Source organism: Pantherophis guttatus, chromosome 1 (genome assembly GCF_059756535.1).
Source record: "Pantherophis guttatus breed Tessera chromosome 1, ASM5975653v1, whole genome shotgun sequence".
In the NCBI taxonomy this organism is placed as follows: Eukaryota; Metazoa; Chordata; class Lepidosauria; order Squamata; family Colubridae; genus Pantherophis; species Pantherophis guttatus.
In genome coordinates, this window is record NC_142063.1 from 242,016,034 (window position 1) to 242,038,125 (window position 22,092).

General features: G+C 36.3%; 1 protein-coding gene across 1 annotated transcript in view; it reads right to left on the bottom strand.

Moving 5' to 3' along the window:
* ASCC3 (activating signal cointegrator 1 complex subunit 3) overlaps window positions 1-22,092 on the bottom strand; it is a 211,215-nt gene that overhangs the window by 17,873 nt on the left and 171,250 nt on the right. Inside the window, exon 37 of the mRNA XM_060689118.2 lies at window positions 7,993-8,217. Coding sequence (XP_060545101.2) covers window positions 7,993-8,217 — 225 coding nt within the window. The remainder of the gene's footprint in view (window positions 1-7,992; window positions 8,218-22,092) is intronic.

Genomic DNA, 22,092 nt, shown 5'->3' on the forward strand with positions numbered 1-22,092 from the left:
ACAGTTTAGGAAAATGAAATGAAACGAAATTTCCTACTGCACTTTTATTTTTATTATGGAAGATGGTTTAAGAAAGTTCAACCTAACCATTAAACCCCACTAGCAGCTTCAGATGAAACAGATGATACATGCAGGAAATACTTATTCCTGCATATTTTTTAAAGCATAGGAACAAAGAATGAAATATAGTTTTCCACAAGAGAATTGCCTTCCATTGATTCTATCAGTAGGAAGCTATATAAAATATAATTAAGAAAGTATATCAAGTTAAGTTTATTACATAAATGGGTATATTTTGAAAATACACATTATTTGTCATAGGGCCTAGTTCTTGTCTGTAGTTGAAGTTCTTTGAGTGATCATCTGTGAATTTGCATAGAAATTATGCGCTGCTGCAGGGCCCATTTCAAATCTTTTGTTAGTTACAGATTTCCTATCAGGAACCAAGTCCTGCAGGCCTATTAAGAATAACTACAAACAGCTCGGAGTAAACCCCTGACTCTGAAAATAACATAGCAGAATACATAAGGAACTTACAGGTCACATGATTTCATGCACATTATGAGGGTAGGATGTGTGAATTCACAGATGAACCAGTTCTGCATCATAATCTCTATAATTCATCATAATCTCTATGACTCAGTCAGCTAATTATCTGAAGATGCATCTTCAGTCATAAGATAACCGGGAAAGAATTGCTATTCCAAAAATTGTTACTGGGAGAGGAAGTCCAATTGTAGTTTTAAGTGAAAAGAGAGTTCAAGTGTCTGTGATAGCTCAATAGAGGGTTTACACGAAGAAAAACTGCAAATGTTGCCCTTTTCTAGAATGTGCATAGATTTAAAGAAAATTCTGTTGCTCTGCCATTTCATAATAAAACTTGATTGCTGCTATTTCCATTTAATCAAATGTTGGGGAGAGAGACCCAATCCTTTAGATAGATATTGGAAGATCAAAAATAGGTACTGGACCCTTTGAGATGAAGCTGTAGCAGAAAAGGGCTATTTGGACAGCATGAGGATGAAGTAATTTCTCAACTAATTGAGAAAGGTACAATGGTACCTACAAAACAATGGTAATAGGAGGAGGAAGGTGTGTTGAGTATGTGTGTTGGGTTATTTGTAGAAATAATAAAGGTGGGATACAAACAAACAAACAATATAATGTCTTGACGCAGGCATAGACATCAGTTCTGGAATAAAAGAAGTATTTGAATGAAGTACTATTTTATTTCTATAAAAAATAGTGAAGGGAGAATTACAAAAGGAACATAACAAACTCCTCTTTAAATGAGCCAACATTACTGTGACTCAAAATGCCATCCTCCAGGACAATTGATGAAAAGGAATGATAGCCATTGACTCAAAAGGTTTTACCATCAACATGGAGAGAATTCTAGGCATGGACTAATGGAATCACTGGCAGATACAGGCAAGCAAGGCTTTTCATGAAGTGCTTTTCCAGTTAATTAGAAAAAAAGGGGATACAATCCTGAAGGAGAAAAAGAAAAGATGGCTACAAGATGTACTCTTATGGAAGACAGTCTCAAGTGTAAAAAGAATGCCAAAATATGATGAACTGGATTATTGCAAGTGATGGTTATTTCTGCAACAATTTTCATTATGTTAAAAATTTCCAAAAGATTTTCTACTTAGAGAATAGGAAGCCATTATGGATAGTTTCTGAGAAACCCAGAGGACCTCTTCTGTCTTGATTTTGAGCTGAGATGGAAAAAAAAATCCTCCAAACTGTTAAGATGTTGTGAATCAAAAATTGAAGTTTACAACTGCTCCTGCTTATTGAGCTATCAGGATAGTTCAGGAGACAGTGACCAAGATGCAGCATAGGAGGAAAATTTAGTTGTCAAAACAAGAATTCAGTTGATCAAAATCCTGTAATATTTTCAAGATTCTGATTAGAAGGAGATCACTAGAAAAGAATATGGAAGCAATTTCTTCCAAGAAAACAGAAAGGTGCAACCTTAGAGACTAGGTATTTATTTTGACTTTTCTGCATAAACTTTGGGGTAGACCTGAGATGGAAAAAGACTGATTTTGAGTGGCCCAAATGATCAACCAGGATGCTGTCATTTTCAAGCATATTGATAGGAATAATATAGAATGCAAGATCATCAGTGCCATATCTGCAGTGTAAGATGTAAAAGTAGGATGGGCCTTGTTCCATTTGTTTGTCTTTATTTGCATTCATAGCATTACTTGATACCATTTGTACCGAAGAGAGCCTAAAAAAACCTCAAATTGTTTCCAAACTGTTAAAGACATTGAACTTACATTCAAACATTGATATGCCACAAAATCTTAAGTATGATCTATGTATTTTACATGCAAAAAGATTAGAGATGAGCTTCCATCTCTAAGATACATGGTCAGTGTTGAGAACATCAAGGAAGGACACATGAAAGTTATACATTTGGTAAGATATTCTAACCAGCTACCACTGCATGGACTTTTTGATGGAAGGAAGGGGACAAGAGAAGGAGCTGTTGAACTTGCTAAGCAAAGAGGACAGTATAAAAGTACCACATCTCTGAGCAAATCCAAACATGGGTGAAATAAATGACTGAAGTCATGACTGTCATGCTGCTCAATAGCTAAAGCCCATGTTCTAGTCCTTACTTTGCTACAAATATCTTGCATTCAGGAGACTATAGCTTGTATAACTGTTTCCTTGATAGCAGAGATAATCTATGAGAGGAGAAGGGATTATTTTTTTAGTTTCCTTTTTATAGGCAAATCCAGATTCTGTAAACAGAGAAACATATGAAAGGCGTGATGAGAGAGCTTATACAACTATGAGTGAGTTACCAGTTGAGTGTTACGGCATCCTAGGGCACCACAGCAAACGTACAGGGACACTATGGGATATTTTAAAGTTTGAGTGAAACACAGCGGTACAGTGGTGAAATCTAAAATTTGTTACTACCGGTTCTGTGGCTTGGTGGTGGGGTAATGTGACTGGGTGGGCGCGGCCAACTTTTTTTTTTTTTTACTTTTAAAACCATTCGGCCGAAGAGGTTGTAGAAAAAAATGCTTTTAAAAGCCTCTGACGATCCCAGCTGAGCCGCGTGATCATCAGAGGCTTTTTTTTTTAATTTTAAAAGCATTTTTTCTGCCGAAGGGGTTGTAGAAAAAATGCTTTTAAAAATTAAAAAAAAAAAAAAAACCTCTGATGATCGCGCGGCTAAACTGAGCATGGGGGGGGGGCAGGGATTTTTGCTACCGGTTCTCCAAACCACCCGCCTCCATCGCTACTGGATCAGGTGATCCGGTCTGAACCGGGAGCATTTCACTCCTGCAGCGGTATTCAAAATTTGTCAGTCACCTCAAGATTGCTATAGTTTTGGCCTACAGGTACACTGTGAAAAAAAAAATTGAGACACTAAAGAAGCTGTGAACTGAGAAAGTTGGAGAACCTCTTAAGTAAAGGTTGGCATCAAAACATAGAATCCATGACAATTCTAAAGAGCAGGGAGTTCATGAGTATACTAACTTTGAATCCAACCAATTGAAATGAAGATGGATGAGAGTTTTGAATTATGACTACGTAAGCTACAATAATGCAGAACTGATTTGCAGTTTGCTCAGTAAAGGCCAGTGCAAACAAACCTTTCAAATTCCAGAATTCTGAAGGGATAAAGGTTCAAGGAGGAAAAAGCTCTATAGATCTTTCATTTTGTGTATGGTAATACTCACTGAATAATGCACTACATTCTAAAGATGGTAATTAATTTTATGAAATGTTTTACAAAACAACATCATATAATTGTCCAAAAATGATTCTGTAAAGAACAAAAATATGACTTTAAATGAGTTTAAAAAATTAATTTAAATTTAAATTTAAAAAATTTAAATGAGTTTAAAAAGATGCCAAATTTAAATCAATTTCTAAGGTCATACCCATTTTTTTTAAAGTACAAATAAAACTTTACAATTATTTTATCCAGATAAATTGGCATTCTTTGGAGGGTTAAGGTCCATTTTCTCACAACATTCAATATTGTGTAAACACCTTAGAACTGAAAGTACATTTTCAAGAATTCTATTCAATGGCAACAGTTCATAGTAACTTTCTGCTGAACTTTTAGCCCCATAAGGTTAGCATTCAGGAAGCTCAGCTGCTATCTAACAAACTTAATTAATCAAAAAGTCATTTCCGAGCAGTAACTATGAGTAAAAGTGCTTCAAGTATGCTAGCAAGCCTACAAGTTAATCAAAATGCTAATGCAGTACAAATTAAAGTTGTGATTAACATTTCACAGTAGCTGCTTAAGTGAATTGATCACACAAATGGGTTAAGCATTAGTCATTTCCTCCAGCACCAACTGGGAAAAAGGTTTGTCATGAGTTTAGGAGGAAGGAGTAATTGTACTTCAGGAGAACCGTATCATCAAACTGTCAGCAAATATATTACCATGCAACAGTTCTTATGGCTATCTGGAGTGTTCAAAAACAAACATGTAAAAAATCACAAACACTGGAAATGAATTCTCCATTTGAGGGCAGGTGGAAACTATTCAACTAGTACTATAAGGAGGCTTATTTTTTTTTCTTTATTTATGTACTGCTGTAATAAACACAGGCATGCTCAGTTATGTTCATGCTATACTGATAAATATTCATATTTATCTTCCTTTCAAAACAAGTATTAACCCCATCAAATATAAGGTGCTTTGTATAAAGTGAATGGAGGTGCTGATAGTAGGGGATTTTTAAAAAAATTCCATAAAGTTTATCCTGGCTAACTTTAACCACGGAGTCCCTAGCATTTCTCAAAACTACATGGATTGACTGCTTCATGTAATTGAAATGTGTGTCATCAAATCAAATTTATTGTGCCCTAAGGCCAGATACAAATGAGTGTCACAAGCACCAACCACCAGGAATCAAATATAGGTAGTTGGTAGTCCTTGCTTACCAACTGCTTGTTTAGTGACCAGTGTAATGACGGCACTGAAAAAAGACATTTTTGACCAGTTCTTGAAACTGTGGCCATCCCTGCAGTCACAGAATTACAATTCAAGTGTTTGGCAACTGGCATGCGTTTACAATGGTCACAGCATCCGATAGTCACGTGACTGTGGACCATTTGTGATCTTCACAGCCAGTTTCATACAAAGCAAAGTCAATGGGGAAGCCAGCAGAAAGTTGCAAGTTGCAGTCACGTGATATCATGCTTAATAACAACAGCATGATTAGCTAATGACTGTACAAGAACTGACATTGTAAGTTGGGCACAGTCACATGATGTTTCACTTTACAACCCTGTTTTTAGTATCGCTTCTGACTGTGGTTGGAGAGTGAGGACTCCTGTAATATCTCAGCACGCTCCCTTGTAACTGTTATGCTAGTAAAAGATGAAACATCAACACTGCAGAATCCTGACACTTGGGATTGGAATACTGGAAAGGAAGATTTTTCAATAGCTGTCATGCCAGGAATGAAGGCAAATATATGTGTCCCAGGATAATGTTGCAGGATCCAATCTGGGTCGGTCACCAGGACCAGAGGTTTTGTCTTCCGAGCTTTCAGACTCGTTCTGCAGCCCGTCTTCAGGGAACTTCTCTCTAGCAGAGTTCTCTACACAGAACACAAACAGCACACACTGTGCTAAAGAGAAGTTTCCTGAAGATGGACTCCAGCATGTTTTAGTTTAGTTTATGAACTAAAACATCATCTGTTCCTCACACAAGGAATGGATCAAAGTCAGTGGTGAAATCTAAAATTTGTTACTACCGGTTCTGTGGGTGTGGCTTGGTGAGGGGGGGATAATGTGACTGGGTGAGCGTGACCAATTTTTTTTTAACTTTTAAAACCATTTTTTCTACAACCTCTTCTCCAAAGAGGTTGTAAAAAAATGCTTTCAAAAGGCTCTGACGATCCCAGCTGAGTTGCCTGATCGGCAGAGGCTTTTTTTCTTTTAAATGAAATGCCTCTGACGATCAGGCAACTCAGCTTGGATTGTCAGAGGCATTTAAAAGAAAAAAAAGGCTTTTTTTCTTTTAAATGCCTCTGATGATCCAAGCTGAGTTGCCTGATCAGTAGAGGCTTTTTTTCTTTTAAAAGCCTTGGATGATCCCAGCTGAGCTGCGCGATCATCAGAAGCTTTTTTTTTTACTTTTCAAAGCATTTTTTCGGCCGAAGAGGTTATAGAAAAAATGCTTTTAAAAGTAAAAAAAAAAAAAGCCTCTGATGATTGTGCGGCTCAGCTGGGCATTGGGGGGGGGGCAGGGGTTTTTGCTACCGGTTCTCCGAACCACCCGCTTCCATCGCTACTGGATTGGGCGATCTGGTCCGAACCGGGAGCATTTAACCCCTGATCAAAGTCCTGGCATTAATCCCATAAAAATGTTGTACCAGCATTTGAAGTGGACAGTTTATGCATGGAAACCTATCAACATCCCTGAATTAAAGCCATTCTGTGAGGAGAGAAAGGCTAAAATGCCTTCAAGTTGACGTGCAGAACTGATAAACATTATCAAAAATGTTTAGTTGCTATTATTGCTGCCAAGGGAGGCACACCATTTATAGAAGGCAAAGATTAATAACTTCTGCCACAAATATATAGCTATGTATCATTTTCCTCAACAAATAAATAAATAAGTATAAAGATTTTGATTCATTTGATTAATTGGGTTTTCGTTATCTAATTTTAGAACTTGTGTGGACAACAGATCATGTTTTAGGTCATATTTATGCAGAAATCATGAACATTCAAAAGGGTTCAAAAGCATATAAGTACCACTATATGAGACTATGATTATGAGACAAGAACCTTTTCTTATTTTGACACAAAAAACAGATATAGCAATGCAAGGTATGATTACTAGGTACGGAACAAAATATGGCCATAACTCTGTTTTCAAAGAAAACTCTGTTCTCAAAGCATAGATACGCTGCTGAAATGTGTGTAACATATACAGGGTAAATACTTTTCAAAAGATTAAGGCTGAATATCATACGAGTAGCCTAATGTCACAGAAGTACTGACATATTAAATTTTTAGTAATCATGAGAAAAATTGCTTCTGTTTTGGTAATCATATTTAATCAGTGTTAGGTGGAACTGTTTCTTATCAACTCTGAAGGGAAAGAAATACATAATGATCTTGGCTTAAAAATTGATAAAGGCTTATCAAATTCCTATTTAACTTTTGACCTTTCATGAAATTCATTACATATATTGTTCAGAAACAGGCAGAGAGAACCTGCACTGACATAAACAATAGAGTGGCAATGTTAAAAATGTATATACACTAAAGTGATTTTCATAGTAATTATCTGAGGCCTGTATTTTTTGAGCATTTATAAACTCGTATCCATATTCCCAAAATACCATATATCAAGCCAATATATTTTGTTTGAATAAAATAGGTAAGATATTTTGTTAATTAAGGCCCATCTACCTCATATGACTGATGTAATGATGCATGAGATAAGTCCTATGAAACAGAAGGACACTTTGATTCCCACAATGGAAGTTAATGGAGTTAGCAGAGATGGCTAAATTGACTGCTTTGATTAAAGAAAAAAACACAATTACTTTTGTTTCTGCTTGGAAACTTCTGGACTTTGTGCTTTGGGTGGGAAAAAAAAGAAACTTTGATTTTGGAGTTTACCGACTAGAAAGATTTGTTGTTATAGAAATGGCTAGTTTATACTATTATGTAAAAATAAAAAGTTGATGTTATAATCTTATTCTACTGCACCAAAGGGAGTTTAACATCAGTGCCTTTTCTTTCTTTCCCCCCTTTTTCCCTCCCTTATTTTCTCTACTATTTTCTTTTGTATTTTTGTATTTTATATTATAAACTAATAAAAAAAGAGATAAAGCCTATGAAATATTATGCATTAAAATGTGTGACTACATTATGATGTAATAATCAATATCAACAATGCAGGCACATTTTCAAATCTAGATTCTGGCAGCTATAAATACCAAACTAGATCATTAAGCATAAAAAAATTAATTGTACCTGACATATTCTGATTGACTGGTCTAACACCGTTTTGGTATCAGTGACATAATCTGGACATGGAAGCACCGCACGTTCAAAGTGGGCTTGCAACAGAAGATGACATTTGGTGTGTGAGCTGTCAAAAGAATGTGGGTTGACTTCAATGGGGAGACATTTGGCCAGTTCGCTATTCATTTGATCCTCATTGTGCCTCACTGGGAGGTCTGTGTATTCTTCAGCATCCTGAAAGAGAGAGAAAGAGACAGAGAGAGAACATCAGTGTAAAAAAATAATAATAGAAAGAACTGGGATATAGACAACCAGGAGCTTGCTTTGGCAAATTTTACCCAAGCCCCTAATAAAACCACTTATGAGAAATACGGACCTCTGTAGCTACAAAGGGCCACAGTTGGAAGCACAGATTGGAAAAAGTTACCCAAGTGTTCCTAAAGCTTTCAGATTTATTGCTCATCCATAAGCACAAGAAGCACTAGAGAAAGGCTGGGCTACATTTACAATATAGTAATGTTTTTTGGCAAAAGTTCAAATGCTTTTCAGAAGAAAATGCTCTCTCAGTTGTAAATTTGGCCAACTGCAGATTAATTAAAGTTAACTGTGTGAAAGCTGTGTATGAGAATTAATTGTAATAAGTTTTACTTGTGCGCACATGGTTACTGTACAATAAAGTATTCCTTTTAATTGACAGGTAAAGCCTCAAGACAAGAGGATAAAAAACTTGAATAATAATTCAGAAAACCCTAGAAATAAAACCTAAGCAACCTCTAAAAATGTCATGGTCTTTGAACAGTGTTTTTTTTTTTTTTTTTTAAAGACAGACTGCAGACAACTGCTACCTAATCCTTGAGGTCTTTTCCATTCTTTTGTGAAAACTGTGGTCATTTATTTTCTGAACCAAAGGGTCAGTGCCATTTTAAGCCCTATAGAATTCTTCATGTTTGTTTCACTCTTATTTAAGCCACATCCCTTAACAATATTTTAAGGGATATTTACCAAGGAGATTTTTTTCTTTTTGGGCTTGGTAGCTCTAGCCATGAGACAGGCTAAGGGGTGGGATCAGCAGAATGGCTGCAGCTGAGTAGGTATTTCTGGAAAACAGAAAAAAGTCTCCTTTCTCCCCCTTAAACAACCTGTTTTATTTACTTCCAAAATACTCCTCTGGTTTCAAACACTTTGCCTACTTCATTTCCTATGTGTGTGTGATGGATGATTGTAAGTGAAGTTCATTTTCTTATCTACATCATGTAAGTAATTAAAGGAAATTGAGAATGAGCACTGGAGCTTTTATGCATCTGGGAACGAAGCTGAATGTAGGGCACCAAGGTCACCCTAGTCCATTATATTTTTATGTGACAGGCTGGTCTGCCTGCCCTGTCCCTGTTTGCTTAGCATCGGCAGGACAGGCTACTAACTGCAAATCTGTGCTTCTGATTTGCCCAGCTGTCCTTGAATAAAGACATCTTCCACTGCAAATGTGAAATGGCAGTGATTGACAACTCTATGATGAACTCAGCTTGTAACCCCCTGCTACTGTTTTCAGATTGCAGGAAGAAGACGGAATAAAGAAACATCCTTCATAATCAAATCAAAGTGGCCTTGCTGTTCACTCAGTTTTTTTCTACATTCATTTCCCTTTTTAGCAGAAACCTGCCCTGCAAGTTCCACAGACTACACAATGCCAATTTATGAATAACAAAAACAAGATCCTGGCAGCACCACTTTAAAAAGACTGTTCATAATTGGAGAACGGGTACATCAATAAGAACATTAAGAATGCCAAATGAACTGTTCCTTCATTTCCCTTAAGTGCCAGTAAGAAGCTGAATGAATTTGGAAATTCAACAAGATCTGATGTATCTGCTGATATATAAGGGATAAAAATCACATAAGATTTGGAAGCTTTCTGGGTTTCCTTTTGGCCAACAGGAAATAATGAGGAAGAAAAGTGAAGCAGCTGAGAAATAAAGTATTTATAGAGTCCCCAACAGTTTTTGGTTGCACTGATACAAATATTTATTCTGATTCCTCTCAACCTTCTCCCCCTTTCTTTTTTTACAAAGTGAAAAAAAATCATATACCAGGATTTAGTAACCAAACAGCAATTTCAAAAATATATGCCATAGCATTTCTTGGAAAAAGAGCTACAATAGACCATAAAATCTATTCCTTTCTAAATTGCCAAGAACAAAAGTAAACAAAAATAAAACGTTGGTAGCTAACATCATGCAGCCTTAAAATAGAACTGAGGCTGTCTACATCTCAGTTATCATTCTACATTTGAATAGCCAATGGCCATTCAGTTCTCAGACTGAGGGATTTTCACAACTGTTAGCAATTACAAGTTTTTATTTGCATTCAAATCTACTCAAATCTCCCAAAATGATGGAAGATCATATTTATTGATTTTAGGGTATCACAAGATGGTCCTTTTATATTTCTATACAATTCTGTGTCAAAGCTAAAATTAGAAGCACTTTGCATATTCATTCATTCATTCATGGCTGTGGCTTCCGGCGTCCCGGTATAGTCAGCTAGTACCATCACTGACAATAGGGGATGAGATCTTGCTCCCCACAGAGAGGGCCCGCAACTTGGGTGTCCTCCTGGATTCACGGTTATCTTTAGAAGATCATTTGACGGCCGTGGCCAGGGGTGCCTTTTATCAGGTTCGCCTGATCCGCCAGTTGTGTCCCTTTCTGGATCGGGACGCCTTGCGCACGGTCACTCATGCCCTAGTTACCTCCCGTATGGACTACTATAATGCTCTCTACATGGGGCTCCCCTTGAAAAGCACCCGGAGGCTCCAACTGGTCCAGAACGTAGCTGCACGGGTGATTATGGGCGCAGCTCGTTACGCCCATGTAACACCTCTCCTACGCGAGCTGCACTGGCTCCCGGTGGTCTTCCGGGTGCAATTCAAGGTGTTAGTTATCACCTTTAAAGCGCTCCATGGCTTAGGACCTGGGTACCTACGAGACCGTCTTTTGCCACCAATAGCCTCCCACCGACCAGTTCGTTCTCACAGGGAGGGACTACTCAGGGTACCGTCAGTCAAATTATGTCGACTGGCGACTCCCAGGGGAAGGGCCTTCTCTGTGGGGGCTCCAACCCTTTGGAATGAACTGCCCCCGGAGATACGGAATATCCCTGATCTCTGTGCTTTCCGCCGTGCCCTCAAGACCCTGATGTTCCAACAGGCGGGGCTAAACATACGAACATGTGAATGATTTTTTAAATGTTATCTAATTCTGGGTTTTATTTAATTGACCAAACTAAGTAATAATTTTAATTAGCAATTTTATGATGTTTGTGTGTCTATATTTTTCTTGACTGTACACCGCCTTGAGTCCTACAGGAGAAAGGCGGTATAGAAATATAATAAATAAATAAATAAAATAATTCATTCATTCATTCATTCATTCATTCATTCATTCATTCATTCATTCATCTTTTTGCCTAAAAATCAGTTCCAAATCCAAAAACTTTTCCTGTGTTATTGAAGTTAACATTTATTCTGAGTTTTCTCTTGTCTTACCTAGCAGTTCAAAACCAATATTCCAAAGAGAAGAAATAATGAAATAGATTTGTTTTGTTCAGGAGATATTGGTACCATAATTATAAAAAAGCTACAATGGATACTTTACTGGTCCCTAATAAAACCTAAAGGCCCCCACTATATTCCCTAATTAAAACTAATTTTAAATCACTGCTATCCAAATGTTAATCAGTCACATATAGTATCAAGTGAAAATTCACAAAAACAGATATACCAAGGGGTAAAATCCAAAAGTCTTAAAATACATAGTTTTCTATCAGAAGAGGTTGGGAAAATAATAGCTTGAAATTACAGCATTTTTTCTATTCAATTAATATTATTTGTAAGCTCTTTTTATTTCATCACTGTTATTCTCTATTCCAAATTATTTTAAGCATATAATTACTTTACTCCAGTGTAGATTTATATTGTATACCAGTTCCTAGAGTTATTAAAAAACAATTATGCTATATTTTAGTAACATATTTTATAGTGATTTAAGGCTGCAGGCACTAAGTCTTCTATACAATGAGACTAACATCTAGTCAGCCTGTATAATATTATGCAGCACAATCACAATCTGGTGCAAAATAACTAAGGACCAAGTACCATTAAAATCAGTAATACTCCTAGGCAAATATACATTGGACAGAGTTGTGAGATGTGAAATAGATTGACCAATGCAGGTGACAAAAGAAAGCCTTATTTATGTTAAAACTTAAGTTCAACCATGAGAAATAGCAAAGCCTTTAAAGTTAATGAGTTGTAGACTTCTCAGGCCAAACTGATTAATTTGTAACACTAAGAGTCTTAAACTAAACCAAACCAAACCAAACCAAACCAAATCAGCCTCTCACATTCCCTGAGCTTGTAAATGCAACTGTCCTCTTTATCAACACTATACTGGGAAGCTTGTTTAATGTGGTATTTGAGGCACTAGTAATATATTATGTAAATTTAGCACTGCAGCCAGGCTTTTCCGACAATATTTAAAAGGTGATGTACATATATGTATGTGTTCATCAATTATTTTCTTATATACATTTTTTCTCACTTGCGTCATCTTTCATTTCATCATTCCAGCAAGTATTCTTTCTATTAGTATATATCCATACTTCTGTGGTAGTCTGTAACATAATTTTCTTTTCAAGAAAATTTTTCACTCTGTCCAAGCAACTTCCCTATCCTCTTACATTAACAATCTTTTCATTCATTCTATTGAAATCTTTATCTTATAAAACTTTTTGGTTGAGAACTTGTACTTTCTTTTCCTGTACTCTATTCTAGTTCAACAGAGCCCAGTGCTTTCTCTCATGTTATTTAACATCTAGATGAACTGTTTTTTAGAGAATTTATCCATCAGGTTGGGGTGAAGTATACCTAGCTATACATAATTTCTGTAGGAAATAAAGGAGAGGTTTTGGAAGTCCTGAATAGGTGACTGGAGACTGTGACAATTTGAATGGAGCAAAGCAAGCTCATGTTAAATCTTTCCAAGTCAAAACTCGTTTGTTCATAAACACAGAATCTTAAGAAAATTGGCCCTGGTAATTGCTCTGGATAGGATAATGCTCTCCCAATAATACAAATAGTTATTGACACACTGGGTGCCATACCAAAAAAATCTTGGAAGACACTTAGAAAATCTCTGTATTGACAACATTTCCACCCATCAATTGCAAATGGCCACATTGCTTGGATCCACACATATATTATGTAGATTATTAAAACTTCCTAGGTTCTCTGACTTCCAACAACAATGGGCATGATTTAAAATTTAGGTGTTCTCTTGAATTCTAAGTTGCTACTTGCCAACAATAAAAATAACAACTCAGCTGGACTATTGTAATACATCGGGGCTGCCTCAGAGATGATCTACAAAGCTACAATGGCTGTAAGTTTTGGCAGCAAAGTTACTAGTTATTTTTGTTAAGTCATTATTCTAAACTGACTAAAATAGAATAGTCTCTATTTTAATGTTGTTTCATTGGCTACCAATAAGCTTCCAGACTCAGTTCAAAATGCTACTTATGACCCTTAAAATCATAAATGGCACAGCACTGATAAATGTTAGGCATTATCTTGTGATGAATGAATCTAGTGGGGTCATCCAGAGAGGGTTTCCTGGAGGTCCCTTATTTGAAAGGTTCATAGGAGGTGGACCAAATGGCAGGCCTTCTCCATAATAGCCCCCTCCCCAACCTCTTTCTGGAGGTCTCTTCAGTGCTAACGGTACTCAGTTTTAGGAAACATTAAAAGCAGTACTGTTCCAATCAGCCTTCAGTTGTGGTTGATTAGAGATTGCCATTCCAGATTTTGATACTGTATTATTATTCTGCCCCCCCCCACCCCCCACCCCCAGTTCTAGTCTACTGTTTGCATTGTTTCTATTTCAGCTATTTTGTACTTAGTCACCTAGAATCTTTGGGATTGGCACAGATTATAAATTCTGAACAAGATACAAATAAATAAAAGGTTTTAGAAATACAGAAAATAAAAAGTTTGAACAAGGACTTTGGAAGTACCATGGAAATTGGAATGAACAGGAAGAGTAAACAAAGAGCATTATAAATAATGTTTTACAGTCAAAACTGTTTAGCACTCACGAGCAACACTTACGTATAATGGAAGGATGTCTATAACAATTAAACAAATCTTTAGATAAAGTCAGTATTCATATTCCATACACTGTGAATAAAAATGTGCATATATATTTTTTCCCTACCTCATCTTTTCCTCACAAGAACATACCTATGAATTTGGAAAGAGAATGACTAGCTCAAATTTTCCCAGCCTATTTTTATGCCTATGGGAGGACTAGAACTCACAGTCTCCTGGCTTCTAGCCAGGAGTTCTAGTTACAGTCTTTGGGTTTCTAGCCAACTTAGTTATTACACAATACTGACTTTGATATTGCATTATGCCTCATTTAATCTCATCTCTATTTTATGGGGATGATGGCGAAACTGCTATGTGGAGAAAATGTAGAAAGATACACTTCCACCAGTATGAAAGCACATACCTGAATCATCACCCCACAATTAGTGATGCATTAAAGGCATCTCTTTTTTTAGTGTTTCAACCTGTAACAGTCTTACGGAAAAGCATCTTAAGGAAAAAAATCAAAACAATATCAAGTAAATTATTTAAAATAACTTTAAAAGCACTTACATACCGTATTTTTCGGACTATAAGGCACACCAGAGTATAAATTTTTGGGGAGGAAAATAAGAAAAAAGCTGATTGGCGGGTGGATTGGCCTCCCGGAATACTCCCAATCAGATGTTCCCAGAGGTGAATTTTAGCAACAGGTTCATTGGTTGTGAGCTCTGCACCTTGCTTTTTCAGCATCTGAAACCTCCGTTTCAGAGGCTTTTTTTCTGAAGCTCTGTTTTGGAGGCTTTTTTTCTGAGGCTTTGTTTCAGAGGCTTTTTTTCTGAAGCTTTTTTTCGGAGGCATTTTCAGCCTCTGACACCTCCTTTGAGAGGCTGGATGGGGCTACATTCAGAGTATAAGACACACCCAGATTTTCACCCTCTTTTTTGGGGGAAAAAGGTGCGTCTTATACTCTGAAAAATACAGTATATTTAATATACTTTTAAGCATAACAAAGCAGGTTAACATAAAATAAAACATTAACATATGTATCTCAATGCTCTTTAATTTCATCTAAAGACAAGTGGATATAAAATTAGATGCTGAAGCATGTGTTTTGGTCTACTTGCTACCAAAAGTGCTACCTCAGAACACCTGTTTTCTGTAGTTTGTGATAAAGTCAGACTATCATTATTACAATGTTTTTCAACTTCAATATGCCAATATTTTCTGGCCTACTAGACAATAGAGCAGCTTTCAACTTTACTATCAAATTCATTTGAGTTGAGGTAGGATAGAAAAAAAAAGATCTGAAATTATTGTAACCTAGAGATAGGAGAGAAGCCTATTTATCCTAGTTATCGGGCCAATCCTCATCTTGTTCTCTCATTATGGAAAAAAATGGGTAAAAGAAATCAATACAGTAACTATGAAGCTTGTACTAACAAAAAAGGCTGCTACAAATCTTCTGTTTGGTTTGTTTTATCACAAAATAAAATGGAGAAACATACAATGTACCTTGACTAAGTTACGAGCAAAATATAACCCCACCATTCTCTGGATCCAAGGAAAAGCAACACTTGCTAAGAAATAGATGAAGGCTAGTAAAAATATTTGCCCTGTACTGATTCACTTTTAAGCACATTTTCTCTAAATTATTTGCTCAGTTTTTAAGATTTACTTTTATAGCTATAAGATTAAACATATACATTTTAAAATTTTGCTTCTTTCACCAAGTCATTTAACCTATTGATATGTGTGTGTGTGAGAGAGAGAGTATTCAACTCTTGGGTGATTTATTAATTATAAGCCTAATATATGAGCTAGCTTTCCCCACCATCTACTAGCAAACAGATGGAATTAAGCCAGTCCTAAATTTATAAGTAGCAAACAAAGCAAAAGGAAACGCCTTTATTAAAATGGCTCCTAACAATATTGTAGTTAAATTTACTTCTGTGATATTAATTTTTATACAACTTTCTATTTCTAGAAGTTTATTTCTACTCCACAAGATTTGGTTTGTGGTACCAGCTTCATAGGATATATAGTTTTTAAAGTTTTATGAATGCAAATGAATTTTTATTTGTTCAGGGAGATACAGAACTGAGGACACATTTGCTACATGGTTTGAAAGGACAAATGTGAGTGTTGTTTTTTCTCTCCTGCTTTGAATACATAGGGCAAAATTCTGCTTGTACCTTCAGGATGATTTAAGGGTTGCTATTTGTTTGTTTGTTTATTTTTGGCCTGCTCAATCAAAGTATCATGTACCAATTCATCTGCCTGGCTATCAAATGTTATAGTTTCAGTCCGCTTCTCCCTTTCAGGTATGCCAGGGAAACAGTCATGCATTATCTGGAAGTAACACTTCTCTGACCCCCTATTTTAAATCTCCATTACTTGCAATGACCTTAGAAAATAGCTGGAGAAATAACACATTCAGTGCAGAACTGAATCAAGAGGGTGTAAAGGAGGGTGTGCAGCAGACAAGTTAAGATATGAACAGGACTTTCAAATATGAATCTTCATCTTTCTCTTCTTAAAAAATATGAGATTTATTCCTATTTTATGGCTATAGTCAGTTTGCAAACATCCCGTAATATTCTAATGATCACATACAATCCAGCAATTTAATTTTTTTTAAAAAAATATTGTCTTTCTTTTTAAGTCTAAAAATCCAAAATTGGTATAGGTTTTTTAAAATCTCTTTAAACGATAAAAAAGAGCTGCCACATCTCAATTCCAGTTATGTTATTTCATAATCTAGAGCCCATTGCAGAAAAGCAGAATTAGCTGCTCATTCTCATAGTGAGACCAGCAAAAACTGACCCTTTAATAATGACTTAAGAATTAAGGTAAAATGTAGCAGAGGAGATCTGCAGGCAATTTGGGCACCAGGCAAAGGTAAGGTAAAGGCACAAGACAAAGGTAAGACTTTGAATATGACAGTGTGCAATTTGTTTATTTGCAGTGGGTTTATAGAATAAATCTTATAAAAGGCCATCCTTTCATTGATATTACCGGTATATGACTAACTTGAATTCTGGAAGATCCCCATGGTATGAAGATAACAATTAAAGAAAAGTGCAAACCTGTCCTGATCAGGTATATTTCCTTGATGTGTCATACTTGGAATCAATAACATCTTAATCTAATACAAATTCAGCTTTGATTTGTTTTCCTGTATCTGGTTCTTTACAAAATGAAGGCATATGAAGACTCTGCATATATTTAAGTCTAGGTTTGCACAAAAGGAAACACGCAGCTGGAGCAATTGTTAAAAATATCCTTCAATATATTGAATGTTAAAATATTTCTCTTCGTTCTGCATAGAAAGTCAAATTTAAATGTACTCTTTTAATTGTAATCTTTAGTTCCTTCTGGTACCCTCTAGTGTCCAACTTTAAAGTCTCATCCTGTTCAGTTTTTTTAAAGAGAACTCCATGAGTTCTCCTTATCCTCATCCTTTCTCACAAGAAGGATTTTTATAATTAATCCCAAAATGTTATTTCAAGTCCTTATTTGTAACTTTCCAAAATTAAAGTTCTAATCATCCTTTTGCTGTTTGTCCAAAAGAATTTTTTAAAAAGTTTTTAAACTATTATTTAAAACTTCTTGCACTAAGGATAGAAGGAAATTCACTCTGTGCTGTAAAATCTGTTGATCCAAAGGTTCATAATAGCTGAAAAGGAGATAAGAAGCAATTTCCAAAAGTGATTAGAAAAGGACATAGTGTGAATCTAGTGTCCTTTTAAAAGTGCCAACTATTTTGGAGTAAAATGGCTTATTCCCTGGTCTCCCCCATCAGTCTTGTGGTCTCCTCATGAGGAGCATCTGTATGGAACACTTGTAGATGAGCTCAGGTCCTTTTCTTTACGAAGAATGGGACAGAAATGACAAACTGAAGATGGCTCTGCTAAAAGTAGATCCAACAACTGAGGCAGAAGTAACAGAGGCTCTTATAGGACCCCAGGAATAATTCTGAAAGGGCCAAGAAGATTTATTTCAATGCCAGTGACTGTGTCCAGAAATATTGGAACAAGACAATCTTGAAAAAATGTTCCCAACACCTACCCATCCAATTCTCTCAAGAACTTCAGAATAATATTGCGACCAGTAGTCTCAAAAGTCACAACATACCAGATGTTTATTAATGAGACAAAGGCTATCTTTGTGCCAAAACCTGTTCCCAAGATAGTCTCAGAAGGATTTATATAAACTGTTTTCCATTGAGAGCTAGAGCTCAGGGCTTTTCCACAAGTGAAACTGGAGATTGGATGATAATTGTCAAAATAGTTGACTCTTCTAAGGTGGTTGCTTAAACTGATGAGGATGGGAATGGACAAATTAGACTTATATATCGTTTTATAGTGCTTTTACAGCCCTCTCTAAGCAGTTTTACAGAGTCAGCATATTTTCCCCAACAATCCGGATCCTCATTTTACCCACCTCGGAAGGATGGAAGGCTGAGTCAACCTTGAGCCTGGTGGGATTAGAACTGCCAAATTTCAGGCAGCTGATAGCCAGCAGAAGTGGCCTGCAGTACTGCACTCTAACCACTGCGCCACCGAGGCTCCTGCAGATGGTATGTGGTGCCTATGTCTAATTTTTAAGATTTCTATTGAAGGAATTCTTTACTGAATGGATTTTGTATCTCCAAGTACATTTGAATGATACTGATAAGGGGACTACTTTTGTTACCTTCATGGATACCTAAATTGGAAACTGGAAGTCAGTGACCATGGAATCCTTCTGCATCATCTGATTGTACTGAACCTTGTGACAATATTCTAGTTCTTCACATCAGATGGTTTTCAGAAAATAGTGATGGTATCTACTAGTTAATCTCTAGGCCACTGAGATATACTATTCCTCATGCTATTCAATATCTGTATGAAATTTGAAGTTCTCAGTATGGCAATGGCACCCAGCTCTACTACTATTTATAATCCAGTCCAAGAAGCAGTTGGTAGCTTGAATTTGCTACTGGGCTGAGTGAAGGTGAACAATAATAAATTATATTCAGACAAGATGGAGCTGATGTTGATGAGTCGATGTGAGGAATAAATTGGGAGGAAGGGTTCCCACTTTGTAGCTATGTGAACACTCAATAACTGCTCAGTTTTAAGGCCACTAAGTGCCATACAAACAGTTTGGTTAATTTGTGAGAAGGAAGAATAGGCTACAGGTGTGGGACACTGTGTGGATGTAAGAGGAACTTGCTTATTTAGAATGGCAGAGGGAAAGCAACTGTTTCATTTGGCTTCATTCTTATTTTCAGTAAAAATTATCTAGCCAAACTGTATATGAAATATTTCTCACTTAATAAACCAACAGCCTATACAATCTAATCATTTTCTTAATTTGTTCTCTAACTTATATTTCTTCTTTCACTACCCATCATACAGGGCACTTCCTCAAAAAGGTTCAAAACTTGCTCTTCTCTCATAAGCTCACAGATCTAATACTATTGTTAGCCTCAAGTAACGGTGTTTTTCTTTCCAACAAAAAAACCCAGCACACAGCACAGAATGCTGGTATCTGTCAGCACAATTTTGCTTGTGGTTTGTGGCTTTCAATAGCTTAGCAGCTTAATGATGAAAATCAATTCTTTTTCAAGTCAGGAACTATTTTAGACCCTACTAAAAGGAATTCATAGGACATGGTTCCCTTTTATATGTTAAAACATTAGCCTCACTTAAGCAATTTTTTAAAAATGTATTTATGGATGTCTCTTTTCCATAAGAATATCTGCAGACTGAATTTTTAATAATGTGCACAGTGAGAGCATATATATTCATTGATACCTAAACAAAGCAGACCAAGTACTAATAACACCTATGCTAGTTAACAACCCCAAAATTAAGGGTTGTTTGGTTTCCATCTTTACCATATTAATTTCGTACATGTATGTAAAGTCTTTCAAGAGAATCAAAATCCATGCAAGTTCCATTGTCCCATTAATCACAGTTGTGTTTTCTTATGCCCTGATATACAATATGTTCTCCAAAATATTAGCCCAAGTTCTCAAGCCTGCGGTGCAATCTTACTGTACCACATGTAAAACATGTGGACATCTGTATGACAATTGTATAGGATGGTGTCTGGATAATCATCCATGAAAGATATCTCTTGCTCACAAAGTAATTACTTCAATTTTCCACATCTGTTATATTGATACTCCGTAACAGTAGCAGTGCATTTCTATCTAACTGATCCCAAAGACAAGGACTTAGAACCTTCTAAAAAATGCTCAGCATGGGGGAAAGTATAAAACCGAAGATAGGGATATTCGGGCATCTCAGAGATGCTTTAGACCAGGGGTGTCAAACTTGCATCATCAGGGCATTGTCACATGATGTATCATGACCCTTTCCCCCTTCGTTAAACCAGGTGTAGGCAGCGCATAATGCAGCCAGCTTGTGTGTCGGGAGTTTGACACCCCTGCTTTAGACTAATTCTTGTCAGACATAATAACCGATTGCAAGGTATTATATTCACTATTATTATACATTGACAAAAAGTTAAGAAACATTTAAAATACTGTAATCAGGAATTCTTTTAAAAAGTTTAACTTTCTACCTCTTAGTTTGGCATGGTTTATACAAGTTGATGACAATATGAAAATAGCAGAATGTTTGTTGAAAAAGCTGCCCAGAAACAAGTTATTACTGATTGCAAATCAAGCTTCTTTGATTTAATAACCTTCCAGTCAGCATGGCTTTCTTTTAAACTATAAGTGAGCTCTTTCGGATTCCCAATAGCTAGGGGGATGGGAAATTTTCTAAATTGAATAAATTGAATAGGGAAAGTTACTATGAGTGGAGAAATTTGTCCCTGTCAATTTCCCTATCCCAAAATTGCAGGCTAATTCTGCTGATTGCCGACTGCCAGCAGTTCGGTAGTTTGATTCTGACCGGCTCAAGGTTGACTCAGCCTTCCATCCTTCTGAGGCGGGTAAAATGAGGACCCAGATTGTTGGGGGAAATATGCTGACTCTGTAAACCACTTAGAAAGGGCTGTAAAGCACTGTGAAGCGCTATAGAAGTCTAAGTGTTATTGCTATAATGGGAGATGATTTTCCAAAGTGCCATATAAAAGATAGGAAAGTCCAGTTTTATGAGCGGAGTTCCATTATGTTTTTCTTGATGAAGAATATTCTATATGGACCACAAATGGGGACCCATGTTATACAAGAGATATGTAATGGTTTGAACAGTGAGTTGTATCAGCTAGAATTTTAAGATATTGTATAAATGTAAGTGAACAATGCATTTGCACAGAATCCAGGTTTAACTAAGGTGCTTTAATCCCCTTGGATAAGAGTACCCCCTCCTATCTAAATAGTGGAGAGCCTTAAGGGATTTCTGGCTATGAATCCCTTAAGTGACAATAGCCTTCCAGTATCACTGAGCCAATTCTCATCTTCTAAGACTTCTGGGATAAAAGAGGCTGGATCTACAGGGGATATTGAAACTTGAAAGACCATCTCCATAACTAATCCAGCTAACTGGGCTAAAGTCTTGCTGCTGTTTGAAGCCACTATATAAAGTCATATGATAAAAACATATTTTACTAAATCTCAGTAATTTAAAACCAGTCTATTCTTTGGTGACCATAATGGCAGGGGCATTGACAGTACGCTAAATATTGGCTGATGGCTCTATCTTTAAAGACACTCCCCACCCCCAATAATAGAAATCCTTAAATGTTTATGTAGAAATCTGCTTGAGTTGCTGAGCACTGGACTTTAAATGAATGCTATTTTTATATTTTGGTGACTGGGGAAGAGGGAACAAACAGAGTGAAAAGTGGAAAATTTAACTTGGCTATTTTGTAATAAAGGATGCAGTGTGCACATTCAATAAACCTGTGCTTTCTATACTTCGACTCATCTTACATTCCTATTTACTACTTGTAAAATATATTTCATAGATCTGCCAAGAGGAAGGTAACTGAAGAGAGCTACT